The sequence below is a fragment of the Quercus robur genome, chromosome 5, assembly GCF_932294415.1.
Source record: "Quercus robur chromosome 5, dhQueRobu3.1, whole genome shotgun sequence".
Classification (NCBI taxonomy): Eukaryota; Viridiplantae; Streptophyta; class Magnoliopsida; order Fagales; family Fagaceae; genus Quercus; species Quercus robur.
Genome location: NC_065538.1, coordinates 28759282 through 28779652, shown reverse-complemented (window position 1 = coordinate 28779652; position 20371 = coordinate 28759282). Strand labels below are relative to the sequence as shown.

General features: G+C 38.4%; 1 protein-coding gene across 1 annotated transcript; it reads left to right on the top strand.

The window, feature by feature from the left end:
- The first annotated feature begins 16541 nt into the window (after positions 1–16541).
- On the top strand, positions 16542–17642 carry LOC126729055 (uncharacterized). The gene is made up of 2 exons (XM_050434800.1): positions 16542–17039; positions 17400–17642. The coding sequence occupies exons 1-2, from the start codon at positions 16575–16577 to the stop codon at positions 17640–17642; spliced, it is 708 nt and encodes a 235-aa protein (XP_050290757.1). The 5' UTR covers positions 16542–16574.
- Positions 17643–20371: the final 2729 nt, after the last annotated feature.

Below are 20371 nucleotides of genomic sequence, written 5' to 3'. Positions count from 1 at the left end.
GGATGGCAAAAAAGCTAGGTGCAGCTGAGACTAATTAGTTCATAAAAAAGGTTTTTGATTGTTACGTAGACACATGGGGTTTTGAAACCACGATTTGACCCTTTTATCATATATATTTATTGTGCATTGGGTATGACCCTTTTGAAATATTTTTAGAGCCAACTCAAGTAGGAATTTTTAATCTGACTTTAGTAATTACATGCCAGTATTTGGGAATACTATTAGTTTAGGTTATTTATTATGTTCTCTTGATCTCTTTTGATTGATAGAAATTATTTTAAATTTTACTGTTGTGTTCGGTATCTAGTTTCTTGAACTATATGAATGGTTGTTTGCTACCAATGTCTTTGAATTGAAGAAGGTATGGAACTGAATGGTGGAGCCTTGTGGTAACAGGCCACGCATTGGAAGCTCGAGGAAGCTATTCAGTTGTTCTTTGTGGTTAAGAAGGTGAGCCAGTAGTAGCTTCATCACAATCTCTAGCAGCGGAAAATGTGAACTATTTGGCTGATGAGAATACAGGGTAAGTTAAGAAATTTATTTAGTTCTTTTTAATATTGTGATTTTTAATTGATTAAATTTTACATGATTGGTTTAGATTATAAGAGTAGCTTTTGTTTATTGATTCAGTAATTTGGAGAGGGACACAAGAAATGAAAATGTTGGAGATGAAGTACGCCCTCCTTTACCCGTTATAAGGGAAGCTCTTTATTTTCTTTCTCCAGCCTTGATCATTGAACTGAAACCTTTCCATACAATTTCAATTGCGGCAATGATTTTATTTTATTTTTCCGAATTTGTGTCCTGTATGGTTGTCTTTTTATGTTATAATCAGGGCTTGCCCTGTTAACTTTTGTACGTACCTCATTTGTGAATCAAGCTTTTCCTTTTTTGTTTAAAAATGCTGCAAAATAGCTTCCATTTGTGCCATGATTTGCAAAATCCCCTGAAATTTAAATTGACTTTGCATTTGCATCAGCAGGGCATCAATAAATTACGCATTGAGTGAATTGAATGTAGGAGAAACTGGACTTGCAAATAATATTCTTCAATTTAACATTTTCTTTGTTCTTCCCTTCAACTCCAATGTTTTGGCGTAATTTTTTTATTTTTGACGTAGGTGAACTTCACCTAGATTAGTTGCACATCGCAAAGCACATACCATAAAATTTTTAATAGATGAAATCTTACTAGCAAATTAATTTTCTTGTGTAAACATTATAAAAAAAAGGCATGTAAAATTTATTTCTTAATAGGATTATAGGAAGAACATACTATAGAGGGCTTTTAATCCCTAAAAATTTGTGAGTCATTATTTTTCTTCATTTTTTTCATGTTAGTCAAGATTGGTTTAGTCATGTTTCTCTTCTATTTTATGTTTTTACACCTAAGAGGTTCTGTTTTCATGTATCATGACAGTTTTAATGGATTTCTTATGCCATCAATGTTCAGGACGATTAGTCCTGTTTGCATTTTTATATTTGTCTCGTAATGAAAAATGGTGGACAATGGTATTTCTTTATGCCATTCTTTTAGTATGTGAGTGTTCCAGCAGTTATATGTGTTTTTTCACTTCTATACTATATTTGTTCACCGCCTCCTATCATTTTGTAGCAACTTGACATGCAGTGTCGCCTTCTTGTTTTATTTATTTTATCTTGGACTAGTTTGTTTATTATCCATTCATTAAGATGCAATTTTCTTTGTTATTTTCATGTAGAGCACACCATAATTTTGATGAGGAAATGAAACGCTATGGGGTCTGCGAATCAGACCAAGGTTCTTTGTCTACCACAGAGAACCATCAAGATAGTCTTGCTTCTTTATATCGTCCTCCCTATCATCTGATGTTTCATGGGTCCTTTGAAAAGTTACATGTGCATGTTTTCACACTATAAACTTTAATCTTATATGACATGAGTGACCATTACTAGTTGTATTCGCATTTAAGTAGTACTAGCTTTTTAACACATTTTGTTAGCATGTGTCGGATAGGTATGTTTTCTGTGTGATAAGCCTTTTTGCATCAGTGATAAAAACAAGTTAATTTCTTCTTCTTTATCATTCTCTCTCTTCCCCCCCTCCCCTTCTTTTTTTTCCATTTAATTAGTGAATTTGTGTTAGTTTGGCACAGAAACCTTATTGTTTAGTTTGATGTGAGCCATGAGCTTTTTGTTATGCATGTCATCAAACATCATTTAGTTGTTATGTAGGGCATATTGTGCTTGCCTACATTATTTGCTGACTTGTGCAACACTAGTTCCAAAACAATTTTAACAGCTAGAAAGTCTCATGGAGTAATTGTTGCTTTTAGCATAGCATTCGAATTATCAGTGCATGGTTTTGAATTCCTCAGATTTAGTGGTTTGACATACAAACCGCAACTTGAGAAAATCCTGTTTTCTTGTGAGTTGCTTTGTTTTGTTTTTCTTTTTTTATGGGCTACATTCAGTGAGGTCTATCAATCAACAGTTGCAATTATATATCTCAATCCTATATAATAGTTTTATTGCTAGGCTTACACAATCCTATATAATCTGTTTATTATGAACTTACCTTATTATATGATTAAAAAGGTCGGTGAAAAGTTGTCTCTTTGCCTTCTGTACACCTCCATGGATGATCCATTATGCTTTTGACTCAACATTTTGCTATGATTGCCCTAAACAACATTTTCTACTTATGGTATCTAATCCAATTTTGCTAGTTTCCAAGCCTTTTATATCTTTTGATTTTGAAGCAAATTGCTTATAAGCCTTTTATTATCTTATCTATGGAAATTTTTTTTCCTGATTTTATTTAGTGACCTATCAGGACATGAAATAGACATGGAAGTATGTCTTTTCTCTTGAATTTTTCCTCCCAATCTGGGAAAATGAGTTTTGGTGGGACTGGGTGAAATATCTCCACCCACTCCCCTTTTTCATCCTCCCTCAATTCCACCACATCAAACAAGGGAAAACTTCCCTTTTCCATCCCTCTAGTTTTTCCCTCAACCAAACATTCCAGACACTTCACACGTGAGAAACATGGTATGAGGTCATTGATTACTATTTTGCAACTCTTTGATATTTTATTTATTAATAACACCTCACTAGGGTTAGGTCCAAAGGGCCCTACCTTGGTGAGGATCCGCATCATAAAAAAAAAAAAAAAAAAAAAAAAAAGACACTTTCTCAGGCAGATGTCAACTACTTTATGTTGTTAGTTATAAGTTTTGGCTTTCATTTTGCTTTTGAGTTTTGTCTTGTTGTAAAGAGAGATTCATTTGAGACATCTCTTGTTGTTAAAATGAATTGAGTTTCTTCTTGCTGGTCAAATCTATAATGCTCTTGTGGTTACAGATGAAACAAATGAAGAGGACGAGGAAATGATACATGCATTGGCAGCTTCTATGGAAGGCATGAAAGACTTAAGAGGGAGGACTATTGAAGACAAAGATGTAACTATTACTGAAGAGGAAAAAACATGCACCACTACGAAGCTAGCATATCCACCTCTGCCTAAAGAACCCAAGGGCGATAGGAACCTCCTTTGTAGGGTTAGATTCTGTCTTCCAGATGGACGCAAAGTCCAGAGAAATTTCTTCCAATCTGATCTGCACGTGGAAGGTGGAGATGATAAGGGAGGATGGTATAAAACGGGATGGAGACCCTAAGAAAAGGGATCGGAAATTTGTAAGAGAAAGCATTGTAGCAGTTTGAACCATCTGTGTAACCATTTTTCAATCAATATATATTAGAACAGACCTCCTCGAATTGTGCCAATGACAAATTTATTCATAAAAACCCGGTCCATATCTGTTTGATTGTTAAGAAAACCTAAGCTAACTGTTGTCCCATTCATTAGAGCCTTGTTTTCCAATCCACTCTCTACAAATTCATTGTATAGGGCTTATTGGGCTTGAACCCAATCATACCTTGGGCCAAGACCTCAAAACGCCCCTCTACAATTGGCGCCGTCTGTGGGAACAACTTGTGTGATAGTTAGTGCAATGGTTAACTATGGTAGGATCAGGTCCTTATCAGCAAGAGTCCATGGGGTCCCAACGACAAGATGATTTCCTTAATCTCGAATGTATGAGAGATCAAGAGGGGATCGTGGACACTACACATACAAGCAGAAGCCATTCTCGATTTGGAAGTCACATCTCTCAAGAACAAAATAGCAGAGCCATGCGATTGGAGATTGACCAGTTGAAGAGGAAGTTGCGCCATGCACGGCGAGAACGGACCACCTCTAACTCTGACATTTCCTCTGAGGGTGAAGAGGATTCTAGTTATAGGTGAAGGTCAAGAACTCCACTCAGCTAGTCTTTCTCCTACGACGAGGAGCACCATCACAAATGTAGGTATAAAAGCCCGCCTCTTAAAGGTTTGGGAAATGATGCTATGAGCAAGGCGTTAAATCAAATCTCCAGATCACCTTTCACGCATAAGATAGAGGGGGCAAAACTTCCTCGGCGATTCCATCAGCCCACATTTACCATTTACAATGGTCAGACGGACCCTGTCACCAGTGTGCGCCAACTCATAGACCGGATTGATAAGTATAAGAGGGTTAAGGAAGATACAGTAGTAGAAAGGAAAGGCTAAGGTTATCCTTTAGAAAATGAGGGATTTCAGGTCGGGCCGATACAACAACAATCGACCTTGGAGAGACTTTGCTGGGCAGTCAGGGCATGCCAATACTTAGGTGGTTAGTGTTGTGTTCTAAGAACCGGTGCATCAGGTTCTGGAGAAGATTATGAATGAGTCATTCTTCAAATAGCCAAATAAGATGGCAAGAAACCCTATGAGACGCAATCAAAACCTTTATTACCAATACCACCAGGACCAGGGACACACCATAGAAGATTGTAGAAATTTGTGGGACCATTTGGACCAGCTGGTTCGAGAAGGAAAGTTAAAGCAGCTCTTGCATCATTCTAGTGGTCAGAAGGGACAGACAGGTTCAGCACCCCGGGGAGATGCTTCTTCAAGACCTCCCTTGGGAACTATAAATGTCATCTTTGCTGCTCCGGGGAGGACTAGTTCTTGTCCCTCTAGAGTGATGTCTGTGACTCAACTATCCGCTGAGGACACCAATTCGAAGCCGAAGAGGGCTAGAGTGGATATCTAACTGATGCTGGGTTTTTCGGATGAGGATAAGATTGGAACCATATAGTCCCATGATGATGCTTTGGTGGTCACGCTTAGGATTGGGGGATATGATGTGAAGAGGGTGATGGTGGACTAAGGTAGTGGTGCTGAGATTATGTACCCCGACCTATACAAGGGGCTGAATTTGAGACCCGAGAATTTAACAACCTAAGATTGTCCTTTGGGGAGTTTTGATGGGAAGATTGTCATTCCAAAGGGTCAGATTAGACTACCCATACAGACTGGTTCAGAAGTGGTGGAGGTCGATTTCATCATGGTGGACGCTTATTCCCCCTACACGGCCATTGTGGCTAAACCCTGGTTTCATACCCTAGGAGCCGTCTCCTCTACTCTGCACCAAAAAGTGAAATATCCGTCAGAGGGCCAGGTTAAAGAGATCCTTGGGAGTCAATCCATGGCTAGGCAATGCCTGGTGGCTGCCATCTTACATAAACTCGAGGATGAGTCCTTGGCTTCTGCGAAAAGGGGCTTATAGCAATCAAAAACTCTGGTGTTGCTTATCAATAAACCAGCTGAGGAGGCGAAATGTGAAGATTTAGAAAAGGTTGTTATTGGTGATGATTCGAAGAAATTCTTTCAAATTGGGGCTCAGATACCTCCTCAGAAGAAGGAAGAGCTGATAGAGTTTCTTAAGAGAAACGTTGATGTGTTCACGTAGAATGCTCACGAGGCTCCGGGGGTGGATCCAAACTTCATCTGTTACTATTTGAATGTTAATCCATCTGTCACACTCAAAAAGTAGCTGCCTCGGCACTCATCCAAGGAGCATTCTAACGCTGTGAAGGATGAGGTGACAAAGCTTAAACAAGCTGGGGCCATTAAGGAGGTGTTTTACCCTGAGTGGCTGGCCAACACTGTGGTGGTGAAGAAGAAAAATAGGAAGTGGCAAATGTGTGTAGATTTCACAAACTTGAATAAAGCCTATCCAAAAGATCCCTTCCCCATGCCTCGAATAGACTAGTTGGTAGATGCAACAATAGGCCATCCTTGAATGAGTTTCTTAGATGCCTTCCAAGGATACCATCAGATACCACTAGCCTTGGAAGATCAGGAGAAGACGACTTTTGTCACTCCCACTGGAAACTACCTCTACAAAGTGATGCCCTTTGGTTTGAAAAATGCAGGGTCTACCTATCAGAGGATGATGACCAGGATGTTCGAGCCATAATTGGGCAAAAATATTGAGGTCTATATAGATGATATGGTGGTGAAGAGCAAGGTGGTGTTCGAGCATGTGAAAGACCTCGGAAATATTTTTGAAATTCTGAGGAAACACAAGCTGCGCCTTAATGCTTCCAAGTGCTCTTTTGGTGTGGGATCAGGCACGTTTTTGGGCTGCATGGTCACTCATCGTAGAATTGAAGTCAATCCTGACCAAGTTAAGGCAATTAACAATCTTCAACCATCTCGGAATTCCAAAGAGGTCTAGAAGCTAACAAGGATGACTATCGCCTTTAATCGGTTCATTTCTAGATCAGCGGATAGTTGTAGACCCTTCTTCCCGTTGATAAATAAATGGAAAGGATTTGAATGGACATGCGGTAAGCTTGGTGTTGGTGCGAGTTGATAGTGGTGTACAAAGACTAGTTTATTATGTGAGCAAGTCACTACATGAGGCCGAGGTCTGTTATCTACCATTAGAGAAGGCCATTTTGGTAGTGGTACCTGCTACACGTAAACTTCCCCATTACATCCAGGCACACACAATTGTTGTCCTAATTCAGCTTCCGCTTAGATCTATACTTTGAAGTGTTGATTAAACAAGAAGGATTGCTAAATGGGGGACAACCCTAGAAGCTTTTGACATCAAACACATGTCTCGTACCTTTGTCAAGGGTCAAGTCCTCGCAGATCTAGTAGCAGAATTTGTTGAATCCCCATTGGAAGTAGAAGTAGAGAAGCAAGGCATGGATGGAAAATTGGTTGGCATGATCTCCATGCAAGATCCTTTACCCTGGAGAGTACACGTTGATGGCGCAGCAAATCAGAGAGGATCCAGAGTAGGGCTAGTTCTAGTATCTCCTAAGAAGATCACCATTGAGAAATCTTTGAGACTAGATTTCTCGGCTACAAACAATGAGGCTGAGTATGAGGCCCTATTGGTGGGAATGGCTGTGGTTTAGAAAATGGGCGGGAAAGCAATAAAGATGTTCTCGGATTCGAGGCTAGTCATAGGCCAAGTGAAAGGGGAGTTAGAAGCTAGGGACGTGAGAATGCAGGAATATTTGAATTAGGTTAGGCACTTGCAAGCAAGTTTCGAATCTTTTAACTTGATACATATCCATAGAAGTGGAAACACACATGCAAATTCCTTGGCTACTCTTGCCACTTCCTCGGCACAAGATTTGCCTCGAGTCATACTTGTTGAGGACTTATGCAAGCCTGTTGTGGCGAAAAAAGACATGGTCCAGATCCATCAAATCAGGGTAGGGCCGAGCTAGATGGATCCTATAGTGCTATTCCTTAAAGAGGACATCTTGCCTAAGGAGAAGTCAGAAGCTGAGAAAGTGCGAAGAAAGGCTCCTCGGTTTTGGCTATTCGAGGACCACAAGTTGTACAAATGCTCCTTTTCTAGGCCATACTTGCTGTGTATACGTCCTGAAGCATTAAAGCTATTGCTGGAGGAAATATATGCGGGGATTTGTGAAAGCCACACGAGAGGTAGATCTTTGTCTCACCGAGCCCTTACTCAGGGATACTGGTGGCCGGGCATGCAAAAGAAAGCACAGGAATATGTTAAAAAGTGTGACCAATGCTAAAGATTTGCACCAAACATTCACCAACCGGGAGGAGTCCTCAATCCTTTTTCCAGCCCTTGGCCATTTGCTCAATGGGGTTTGGATATTGTAGGTCCTTTCCCTAAGGCAGCAGGAAATAAGATGTATTTACTGGTCGGCACAGACTATTTCACCAAGTGGGTTGAAGCCAAGTCATTAGCAAATATCATAGATATGGATGCTAAGAAATTTGTTTGGAAAAACATCGTCACTTGATTTGAGATCCCTTATACCCTCATCTCGGACAAGGTTTTGAAACTCGGACTATTCATTGAACCGTAAAAGGGAGAGGTTCAAGGTTTTTGAGGTCGAACCGAGGTTGAACTAGGGTCGAACCGTGATGACGTCATAATTAATTTAATAATTATTTAAAATATAAATAATTATATTAAATTAGTAAAAATATTAAAAAATGAACTAAAATAGTGCAATTAAATATAGAGATATATTATTCCTTTATAGGAACAAATCTATCTTTCAAATGTATTTTCTATATCATAATTCATAACTTTAAGAAATATTAAATCCTAGTATTTTTTACGTTGATTAGTTAAATTTGTGATAATATCTAATAATATAATAATTAGAATAATATATATATATATATATATAATGGTTTTTGTGTAATTGTGTTGCATGTCCGCAACATGGCACTTATAAAATTACGAATGCATTAAATTTTTTTTTTTATAAATGAAATGATATGTCCATAACATTTTCATAGCAATTTTACAAAAAATTATAAGTGGCAGGTTATTACTGGTTGTTATTGTTGGAGCAAAAAAGTAGTCTAAGCATTAGGTTCAAATTTAAACCAATAACAACTAACCACCTATAATTTATTGTGAAAATATTGTAAAACTATTGTGGACGTAATACTCTTTTTTTTTCTTTTTTTTCTTTTTTTTTAAGGGACGAAAGGATGATATTTGGTTTGCATTGAATGTCTACAACGTGGCCACTAGAAATATAAGAATCAACTATTTTCTTTAAAATAAAAACAAAACATAAAAAGTTAAACACTTCAACCACTAGCAAAGCAAAACATGGAACTCCAATAAATTCTCCCACCTACCCCACCTACTACCTTGACCACTTCTCTTTCTTTACTTTTGGCTGTTGAAGCAGTGAAGCCATCATTCATTATTCAATATTTTTCCTTTTTGTTCTTGTGTGAGCTCTTTGTCTCTGCTTTGGTCTTCGTCCTAGAGTAGCTTACATCTGTTTGCTGGGTTTCTTCTCCACAATCAACAATTTACTCTTTCATCAGTGGTCTCTTTGTGTTTGTGTTATCAATAAAAAAGTGTTCCTTCTCTTGATTATTAAAAAAAAAAAAAAACAAAAAAGCTCTCGGTCTCTCTTTGCAGTAGATTTGAAGATTGTGAATCAATGAAGCTTAAGCACCTCCAAAAATTATTAGATCTTCTAATCTTTGTTCTTCTTCGTGTTTTTTCATTTCTTCTAGATTTGATCGTAACTTCATACCGGTGTACCCAAAATTCACCAGAAAAGCTAAAGAAAAAAGAAATCGTCAGAACCTCAAAAACCAGTCACAATTCTAAATGCCGCACAGTTCACACGGGTCCCTGCTTTTTTCCCATCGAGCGGTTCTTGAAGCTAAAAAAACTGCAAAACTGAGAGGTTCACGGTTTTTCTAGTCGGATCATACAACCCGGTCCAGGTTTCAAAACCCTGATCTCGGATAATGGCCTTCAATTTGATAGCAAGGCCTTCTGGAGGTATTGTTGTGATCTGGGAATTACAAATAGATATTCCACCTCGGCTTACCCCCAAAGGAATGAACAAGCCGAGGCTGTCAATAAGGTCATAATGAACGGACTCAAGAAGAGGTTGGTTGATGCGATGGGAAAATGGGTGGAAGAGTTGTCACACGTCCTTTGGACATATCGGATTACATCTCACCAGTCAACAAGAGAGACCCCCTTTTCAATGACGTATGGGGTCGAGGCTGTCATTCTTTTGAAGACTGGATTCCCAACACTGAGAACGAGTTCCTTCACTCCAAACAACAATGATGAGCTGTTAGGGAAGAGCTTAGACTTAATTGAAGAACGAATAGAAAATGCAATAGTCCAATTGGCCTATTATCAACACCAGCTCATGCAAGGATATGATGCCAATATGAAGCTAAGACCTTTAGCACCAGGAGACTTGGTGTTAAGAAAAGTTTTGGATACTGCTAAGAACCCAGCCTGGGGAAAGCTGGAGCCTAATTGGGAAGGACCATATCGCATCACTTTAGTGGCAGGAATAGGTGCATATTATCTGGAAGATCTAGATGAAAATACTGTACTCTGTCCCTAGAATGTAAACAACCTGAGAAGGTATTATTATTAATGAAAGCAGTCTTTGCCATGTTTATGGTTTGTCATATTATTTTTCATGCGTTTCATTATTTATCTAAGTATTAAACAGAATATAAGCTATGCCTGACTCCTCGAACCACAAGTTTTGGGGAAATTAATATCTATTAACATCTATCTAAGTATTAAACAGAACCTAAGCTATACCTGGCTCCTCGGACCACAAGTTTTGGGAAAATTAATATCTATTGACATCTATCTAAGTATTAAATAGAACCTAAACTATACCTGGCTCCTTAGACCACAAGCTTAGGGGAAATTAATATCCATTGACACTATCTTAGTATTAAATAGAACCTAAGCTATACCTAGCTCCTCGGACCACAAGTTTTGGGAAAATTAATATCTATTGACATCTATCTAAGTATTAAATAGAACCTAAACTATGCTGGCTCCTCGGACCACAAGCTTTGGGGAAAATAATATTTATTGATATCTATCTAAGTATTAAAAAGAACCTAAGCTATGCCTAGCTCCTCGGACCACAAGTTTTGGGGAAATTAATATCTATTGACATCTAAGTATTAAAAAGAACCTAAGCTATGCCTAGCTCCTTGGACCACAAGTTTTGGGGAAATTAATATCTATTGACATCTATCTAAGTATTAAACAGAACCCAAGCTATACTTGGCTCCTCGAACCACAAACTTAGGGGAAATTAATATCCATCGACATCTATCTCAGTATTAAATAAAACCTAAGCTATGCCTAGCTCCTTGGACCACAAGCTTTGGGAAAATTAATACTTACTGACATCTATCTAATCATCAAACATGACCTCAGTTATTGGATTCCTCGGATCAATCACTTTGGGTAAGTTGATACTTTACAGCATTTTCCTAACTATAAAAAAAAAAAAAAAAAAAAAAAAAAAAAAAAAAAAAAAACTTCATCATGCTTAGGTCCTCGAACCACCTATCTTAAGTAAGTTAGCTCTTTCCATTGATTGTTTAAGTGTTTGATGAAATCAACCATCTTGAATGATAGAGATTTATATTATAACAACATACCCCCGTGGATGCCCATGAGCGTCACTTAAAGTATTTGTAGGCATACTTGCATCTGCTTAAAAAATTAATTATTCATCTTTACCTTTAAATTTACTGATCAGAATGGGACCAAGTAAGTTTAAACCTGTATATAGACCGTATTATTTTATGTACCCTTGAAGTTAAAATTATGCTTCGCCGGGATGATGGGTTTTGTGGATTTAACCAATTTTACTACTGACCATACAAGAGAGGGTCACTTTTCTGTTACTTATACAGATTAATGAGAAGAGTATTGCTTCATTATTGTATTTATTAAGTATTAGATAAAATAGAAATTATGTTAACACCAATATGAGAATCATTGAGGCCAAGAAAATATGCATAACTTTCATTAACTAAAACCTTAAAGCAAGGCAGATTGAGTACAAAAGGAATAACTTGGTTACAAATTTTGAGAGGTGAAACAGAATTTCCAAGTAACACAAAAAGAAGAACTACACAAAAAATCTATTTCTTTTTTATTATAATTTTTTCCTTGGGAGGACCTTTGACAAGCTAAGTGGATGCTGCTTCTAAGGCCTCGGGCCCCTTATTTGCTTGATTAGCCTTAGGAACTAGAGGAAGAGAGGCCAGGACAATCTCCATCTTTTTAGGAGCTTCTTTCTCAATAGGAAGATCTTGGACAGCAACTAAGGGCTTCATTGCATCAGGGGCCACTCCCTAGTTTGCATTTTCTTCTTTTTCCGTGACCCCGGGCTACTCGGCCTCTGCAGAGGGGTTGTCAAAAGGAGTTGGAGCATTGTCTGTGCTAGCTTTGCCTACTCTTGTTACCTCAGAGCTAGTGTCAGTCCTAGAGCCAGATGAGACAGAAGCTCGAATGGCAGGGGGTAGTAAATATTCTCTGCCCTCCTAAGTATAGATGAAGCCTCAACCTCAACCTGATTAAGAGCTTCAATCCACACTTGGGAGCAGTAATTTCTACACACCTCCGAGACCTCTGCCCTAAGGGCTATCTCGGTCTCCGCCACTCCTATATAATATCCATCTTGCTTGGCCTACTCCCAAGCCCTTTTCGCCTCCTCCTAAGTCCTCTCTGCATCATCCTTAGCCTTCTTGGTTTCCTTCAAATTTTTCTTGAAGGCAGTGATCTGGGCTTTAGAGGCAGATAGTTAATCCTTGGCGTTGCGTATGAGCACTCGTTGGCTCTCAACTTGCCTCTCAACATTGTCCAAAGTCAATGCAGCACTTTTTCTCTCCCTCTCTCCTCAAGCAGTTTGTTCTTGAGATCCTGAATACTTTTCGCAATGACACTAAAGGCCTCCACAATTGTGTGGCGCCTGCCTTCCTCCTCTTTCATTTGTTTGTGACAGGAGTTGGCTACTTCTTCCTCCTTGAACGTAGCTTGAATGGCCTGCCAAGAAAAAGAAACACAAATTAAATAAAGAGAAGAAAGTAAATAGTGAAGAAAGACTAAAAAGCTAAGTTAAAAGACTTACCATGCCCAGGTATCTCTTCAAACTGAGGAAGACCTCGTGCCTCTTCAAAGTCCTCAACTCGGCCATGTCATCGGGGAACAACAAAGCATGCTCCACCGCGTCAAGCACATAGCCAGCCTTCCCTCCTTGGTAATCCCTAATGGAGGCATTGGCCAGTAGAGGAGCCCCATCCAGCATTGGGGCAAGGGTCCAAGTAGGAGGTACAGTTGGAGGATCACTCTTCCTCTCAGCGCCCCGTTGCCCCACTTTGGATAGCTTGGCCACTCTTTGGGCCTCGTCCTCCTAAGAGGATTGAGTTCGTCCAACTTGCACCACCTGTTTACCTTTGGGCTCCCACTTCCTTTTGAGGTCAGCAGGTTCAAGTCGGAGGGGCAAGGCAGGTGTAGGTGGGGGGGGGGGGTAGGAAGTTTAGCCTGGGGTGCCTTCCCAGGCGCGTTCCCCCCTAGTTGGGCTTCCAATAGTTCTTGTAAAGTGGCCCTTGGCTTGCGCTGGATGCCCATGTCATTTGGAATGGAAGAAGTTCCTTGTTGTTGGCTGGATTGGACTGGAAAAGAGTGGCTGAGGTCACTCAGTGTATTCTTTGAGATAAGGGTTGGTTGAACACCGTAAAATCATCCTCAGAATCAGACAATTCGACAACCTCTCCTTCTTCTGTTTCTTCTGCTTCTTTCTCTTCTTTCTCTTCCTTGACAACTGGACGGGAAGAGGAGGCTCCTACTTTAGGTATGCCTTCCAATATAGGGGTTGTAAGGTGGATGCCTTATGGGATGGGAACACTAGCTAGGAAGCCCAGGGTAGCAACACTGATCCTTTGCAGTCGAGGGTCTTTAGACTTAATGACACACTTGGGTGCCTGGAAGCTCTTATATATGGGATCATAGTTGAGGATGAGGTGAGCAGCACTAAGTTGACCGTCACTGTGGACGAACACCTTGGCCTTTAAGATTTTGTCTAGGTTGGCCTGATTTACAAGGTGGAAATTGGGCATGGTCGCGTGTGGATCTGTAAAACCAACAAGAAAAACAGAAGGACATCATTAGCAAAACATAACTTAAAGGAAATTTCAAGTATGAACACAAGTTGAAGAAAAATCAAAAGGGATGATTTTGAGTTTAAGAATCTAGACTTAGAGCCCCACCTAATTTCCCTTCCCTCGTTGGACAAGGTAGGCCATCATGCCATTCCCCAGATAGTATCAAAAAGTCCTTTTTTAGGCCTTTGCTGGACTCTAGGAGGCATTGAATATGCCTAACCTCGAGGTACCCAGACTTTAGGTAATACCCTTGTCTGGTTAGGTGGTAGAGGTTGTAAACCCAGTTGACATCATGATGGGTAAGCCCTAAACCCATCTTTTCGTTAAAGGGCGTCTATACTCCCTAGGATCCTAAACATGTTGGGAGCGCACTAAGTAGGGACTAACCTATGGGCCCTAAGGTAATCTCTAGTCACGATACCCATAGGGACTCTTATCCCTCCCTCTATGAAAGCTATCATGGGGATAACTACCTCTCCTTCTTTTCTATCCTCAAACCACTGCCCTTCCTTACAATACCTAATGGCTACCCTTGGAGGAATCCTATATTGGGCTTTGAAGTTCTCTAACCCCTCCTCGGAAGCAAATCTACCCATTTTTTCTGAGACAAATTTGAAGGAATTGAGAAGATTAAGAGAAGAAAGAATAGCCAAGGAGGGAAGGATGCAAAGAAAGGAAAAATGTGTGGAAAAATAAAGTGAAAGGGTATACGAAAAACTTACAGGAAAAAGAAAGTCTCTCCTTAGACAAGCTCTGGGTTTTTGTAAGGGCACGAGTGTGTTGGGTAAATTCACAGGTTCAGTGCATGTACGCAAGAATGAAGTGAATGTGAAGATGAAGTGAGAGATTGATTTAAGTGGTATTTGTATCAAAGGAAGGGTTGCCACCGGGAAAATTCCCGCCTAGATCCCAACAGAATCCTTAGCCGTTGGATCTGTATCGCACTGTAGAACGTGGGAGACATGGAGTTGTAAAAATTTATTGAATGCGTGTCTTGGATGCCGAAGCATCAGGAGCGTGCCTTGGGCAGTTAAAAAGGCGCCTGCCCAGTCAAAAAGTAAGACGTAATAAGCTCAGGGCGATCCTAAGAACATCAAAATCCTCCTTCCTTCACGAGGAGCCAGAAAGCAGAATTTTGAGGGGCTATTGTAGGGGTGGAAATCCCAAGAATACATGTCCACATATGTATTGGGCTTGGGGCCCAATCCGTGGACCTTAGTGGTTCGAGGATGAGTAAATAGTAACGTAAGGACCCATGGTAGAAGGTGGAGAGGTAAAATCTAATCATGATCACCCAGAAGAGATCCAAGGAGGAACGTCACCTCGAAGGAGCCAAGCCGAGGTTAGGCGATGCGGTCTGCCATCATGAGCCTTCCAGACCGTTCTACGAATAAAGATAAAACATTAGGAAGGAACAGGACAGAAGGAAGTTAGAAATATCTAAGGAAAAGCTGCTACCACCACATTGAATGCACCTCGGCTAACTCTCTAACCGCATTAATGAAGAAGTGATCCTTGAACGGTGATTTTCAGCATTATAGCTACTACCCAAAGACTTTAGGAAGGGGTTGATGGGACAAGAACCAACTCCAAGGATCTGATCTACACTTGGAAGGTGGAGATGATAAGGGAGGATGGTAGAAAACGAGATGGAGACCATAAGAAAGGGGATCAGAAATTTGTAAAAGAAAGCACTATAGCAGTTTGAACCATTTGTGTAACCTTTTTTCAATCAATATATATGAGGTGCCGAGGACAAATTTATTCATAAAAAACCAGTCCATATCTGTTTGATTGTTAAGAAAACCTAAGCTAATTGTTGTCCCATTCATTAGAGCATCGTTTTCTAACCCACTCTCTACAAATTCATTGTATAGGGCTTATTGGGCTTGAACCCAATCATACCCAAGGCCCCAAAACGCCCACTACATAATGTAATAATTATTCATATGGTTTAGCTATTCTTTAGTTAGTTATTTTTACTCTATATGAAATAGTCATTCCTTATGAATAGCTATTTTTCAAAATGAGGAATAGCTGTTGTTCTTTAAAAATTTTGTAGCAGCTATTCTTTAGCAAGTGCAATAATTTCTAAAATTAATATATATTCAAATTAACAAACTTGCCATATACAAGTTACAATTATAAAAATAAAAAATCATAAAAAAAATTCATTTCTCTCTCAATTAAAAAAAAATATATATTTTTTAAAGAAATATAATTGTTTGAGTAAGATATTTCATAAAATAAATCTTAAGTTATATTCTAATGTTACAACTCATAACCAAACTTATGAACAGATTTAGTTATTCTATTACAACACATTTTATTCTCAATAATAAATATTACAATTCTTGTTGTAAACTTCATTCAGTGTACTAAACATGCCTTTAGTGGTAGGCTTATGTAAAAATAATTGTCAACCATTTACAACTTGCCAACAACAAATTGCAAAAATAAAAATTAAAGAGAGTGAAATTTTGTGTCAATAGCAGAGTTGATAAGAGGAACAACAAATTGCAAAAATAAAAAGAGTCTGGTAGTGGATTTAATTAGACACTAAACTCTTCTATGCTCTGCATTAACTCCTGTACTAGTCATAACACCTCTCTTTAAATCCATTAGCTAGCCACGACCACCACCCCAAGAGCAAAAAGCTTAAGCGGTTAAGCTCATGAGAAAGAGCAAAGAGAAAAAAAGAGTTTTTACTTCTTAGACAGAGAGACAGGCATGGAGGGGATTGATCATAGGATTGTGAGAGCCAATGGCATCAAAATGCACATAGCAGAAAAAGGACAAGGCTCGGTAGTACTATTCCTCCATGTCTTCCTTGAGCTTTGGCACTACTGGCGCCACCAGATTCGTGCTTTGAGCTCACTTGGATACCATGCTGTAGCACCAGATCTCCGGGGCTTCGGTGACACTGAAGCACCAACTTCCATCACCAACTACACCTATGATCACATTGTCAATGACCTTGTTGCTCTCATTGACTCTCTGAGTGTGGAGCAAGTGTTTCTTGTGGCACATGATTGGGGAGCCATCATGGGTTGGTACTTGTGCTTGTTTAAGCCTGAAAGAGTGAAGGCATTTGTGTGCCTTAGTGTTCCATTCACGCCAAGGTGTCCACAGATGAAGCCAATGGATAGAATACGAGGTTTCTTTGGAGATGACTACTATATATGCATATTTCAGGTTCTTGTTTTGTTAACATAACCAGAGTTGGCTTCTTGTATGCTTAAATGATCATGTTTTAGTATAAAATCTTATTTGTTTAATCCCATTTACCTCTTTGGTACCTAGTTTCTATGAAATAGCTGAAACAGTTTGGTAAGCATGCTTGTTTGATTCGAGCAAAGGCTCTCTAAGTCACATTATAATTATTTGCTTTGCTATGATTCTTGCTCAAGATTTTTAGGCTTAGACTTTAGTACATGTTACATTCCAAGTTATAAGAGGCTAATCTATGACTCTGAAAATTGAAAACCAAAACTTGATAACTAATATCTTATATCGCCACCCAATTTTACTTTGATATTTCCATATGTGTTGCAGGCACCAGGAGAAATTGAAGCTGAGATTGCCGAATTAGGTACAGCAAATGTACTCAAAACTATTTTCTCAATTCGAAAACCAGGTCCACCCTGCTTCCCTCAAGGAAATGCATTTGGAATCCGTACCAATGCTTCAATTTCCTTGCCCTCTTGGCTTTCAGAAGAAGGGCTTACTTATTATGTCACAAAATTTGACCAGAAAGGCGTCACTAGAGGATTGAACTACTACCAAGCAATTGACTAGTATGTTACAAACTTTATTGAAAATGTTTCAAAATCTAAATATCAAAACATTTCTTATGCTTAAGACTTGATATTTAACAAATTCTAGGTGCCCATTTCAAGTTTAAGGTTTTAATTCTTAAATCCAACTATGTATAGAGAGTCATGTTTTTTAAAATGACTATATCTTAGATTTGTAATATTTAACATGAAACATGAGATTTGTTCATTTCAAATGGAGTTGATCCTCTTCCAAGACGCTAACCCAGCTCGTTTTTAATCAACAAAAGAACCAAAATCTTGGGCTCACATCAAATATAAGCATGAAAACTTAAATCTTGGCCTTCCTTAACATTAAATGTCCCAGTACTTGGACATGGTGTACACCACCCTGGGGACAAAGGAATACATACACAATGGTGATTTCAAGAAAGATGTGCCATTTTTGGAGGAAGCTGTTGTGATGGAAGGGGTGGGTCACTTCATCAACCAAGAAAGAGCAGAGGAAATTGGTTCTCACATCTATGACTTCATTAAGAAGCTCAAATAAATTCTGTTAGTAATTTGTGCACTGTTTCTATGGGTTCATTAGGATTTCAATCTGTCACCTCTAGTGGCACTAAGCTTGATGGTTGAATAGACCTTGTCATATGATCTTCAAGGCTGCTTTATTAAGTATGAATTTCTGCTTGAATATCCATTTCTTTATAGTTATTTCATTATTATTGAGAAGCACATATTTTACACGGATTCCCCAAATCCCAGTTATTCATGGATGGTTAAAATTTGAATTTAAATTGTTGTTTTAAGACTCACTGAGTTTGTGTGTGTGTGTAAGTTACTAGTAAAAAGAATTATATAGTTATTTTTGTTGAAGTGGAAGTTGAATGGAAGTAGATAGGAGTCTTTGAAAGAAGCCAAAAGACTTTCATAAATTAAAAAATAAAATAACATAACCAGAAGGCTATGCAAGAATCAAAGAATGGCAAAATAGAGATTTCCTGCTTGTCATGTCCCAATTATTGTTGGATTTAAGTGCAAAAGCCTAAGTAAATATGATGGGGGTCTAAATGCATTAAACACTAATTAAGCTGTATTAATATTTTAGACCCCGTAAAATAGGTTTAGCTTATTTCCAGTACTTTAAAAAAAAAAAAAAAAAAACTCTTTTTGTTTTAATAAAAAATGGTCACATCACCCATTAACTAAATAAAATGTGGAAATTGAAACTCACTATCACTTGTTATTGTATATTTAAAACAAAAGAACATGTCCAATTAAAAAAATATTGGAGGTAAGCCAAACCCCCATGGAATCAGAAATTTGTGGAAATTTTGCGCTCACAATGTGCATTGCACTCATTTTGTATGTGACAAACTTATTTGGGACAAGATTATATAACCTAAATGAATTAGAATGCCATCAGGCTCATTAATCTTCTAAAATACTTCAAATTCTTCATCTTATACCACAATGCACCATTCTCACATTGCAATATTTTTCGGAACGAATTTTAAGAAGAGGCAAATATGCAATACTACTAATTCATCTCACATTAATTTTTACCATCTTATTTTTAAACTTTAACTTTTTAACTCTTTAACACTTTTTTTTTTTAATTCATTCAATCTCAATTTTTGTTTCAACACTATGCACATCCACGCGCACCCAAAAAAAAAAAAAAAAAAAATCAAATGTCACTCTCAAGATTGAAGTTGTCAACGCTACAATGCCCAATAAAAAAGATGTTATGGATGTGAAATGAATGATTTCTATTGGGTGTGTGTGGTAAAGTCTGACCTGTTGAAGTGAATGTTGGATGTGATTCATTCAAGTATCATAATGTCAACTACAAGAATCAATTCCTTCATATAATTGTTACCCGTGGCTAGTCACTAGTGCACCAACATTTTGGGCTCCTTTTATTTTTATTTTTATTGAGATTGCATTAAATTCTCCTTTTCGTATTTTTTCAATTCTATAATGTCGTTTCTCAAAAAATAAATAAATAAATAAATAATTCTATAATGTCTAAGCTAGAGGTACGTTGCATTAGACCTAAGAAATAACATGCATTCTATTGCAGCTAATATTGGTTGTGTTAGGGCCTTAAGAAGCATGCATTGCTTGTGCTATGCGCCGATGAAAAAAAAAAAAAAAAAACATGAAATAAGATAATAATAAGATGTATTGAATTGTATCAATTATTGATACTTTATAGAATATGGGACTTCTATTTAATTTGTTTGGTAACTAAAAACTTGGCAACACGAAGATAGCTGAGCACCAACTTGATTGTTGGAAATTTTATTCATATCAACGTGGAATCAAGGCTTAAGATGATTGATAATGGATTCTGCATTGTTCTGCATCTGGCTAAGTTTGGTAGTCGCTTCTGATAATGGAGATTTGAAGGGTTTACCCTGGAAAACTTCGTCACACATTTGTCTACGGACCGTGGCCTTTGTCATATCTTCTTTAACACGTGTATAGTTGCCATATTTCAAGGAAAAGTTTGCGGAAAAAAGTATGTCACCTACAGATAAATAGTAATCAGAGCATCTGAATAGGGCTTGCTTCAAGTCCCCCTCCGCTGCTGAATTTTTCAGATTGGTGAATTGGGTATATATTTCGTCAGCTTTATTCTCTGTATGATTTGATGAAATTACGGCTATCTCCTTGAGAATTGTAGCTTTTTTGGAACCAGGGTCCGATAGAAGAGTTTCTAGGCACAAAGCCTTGTAAATGGTG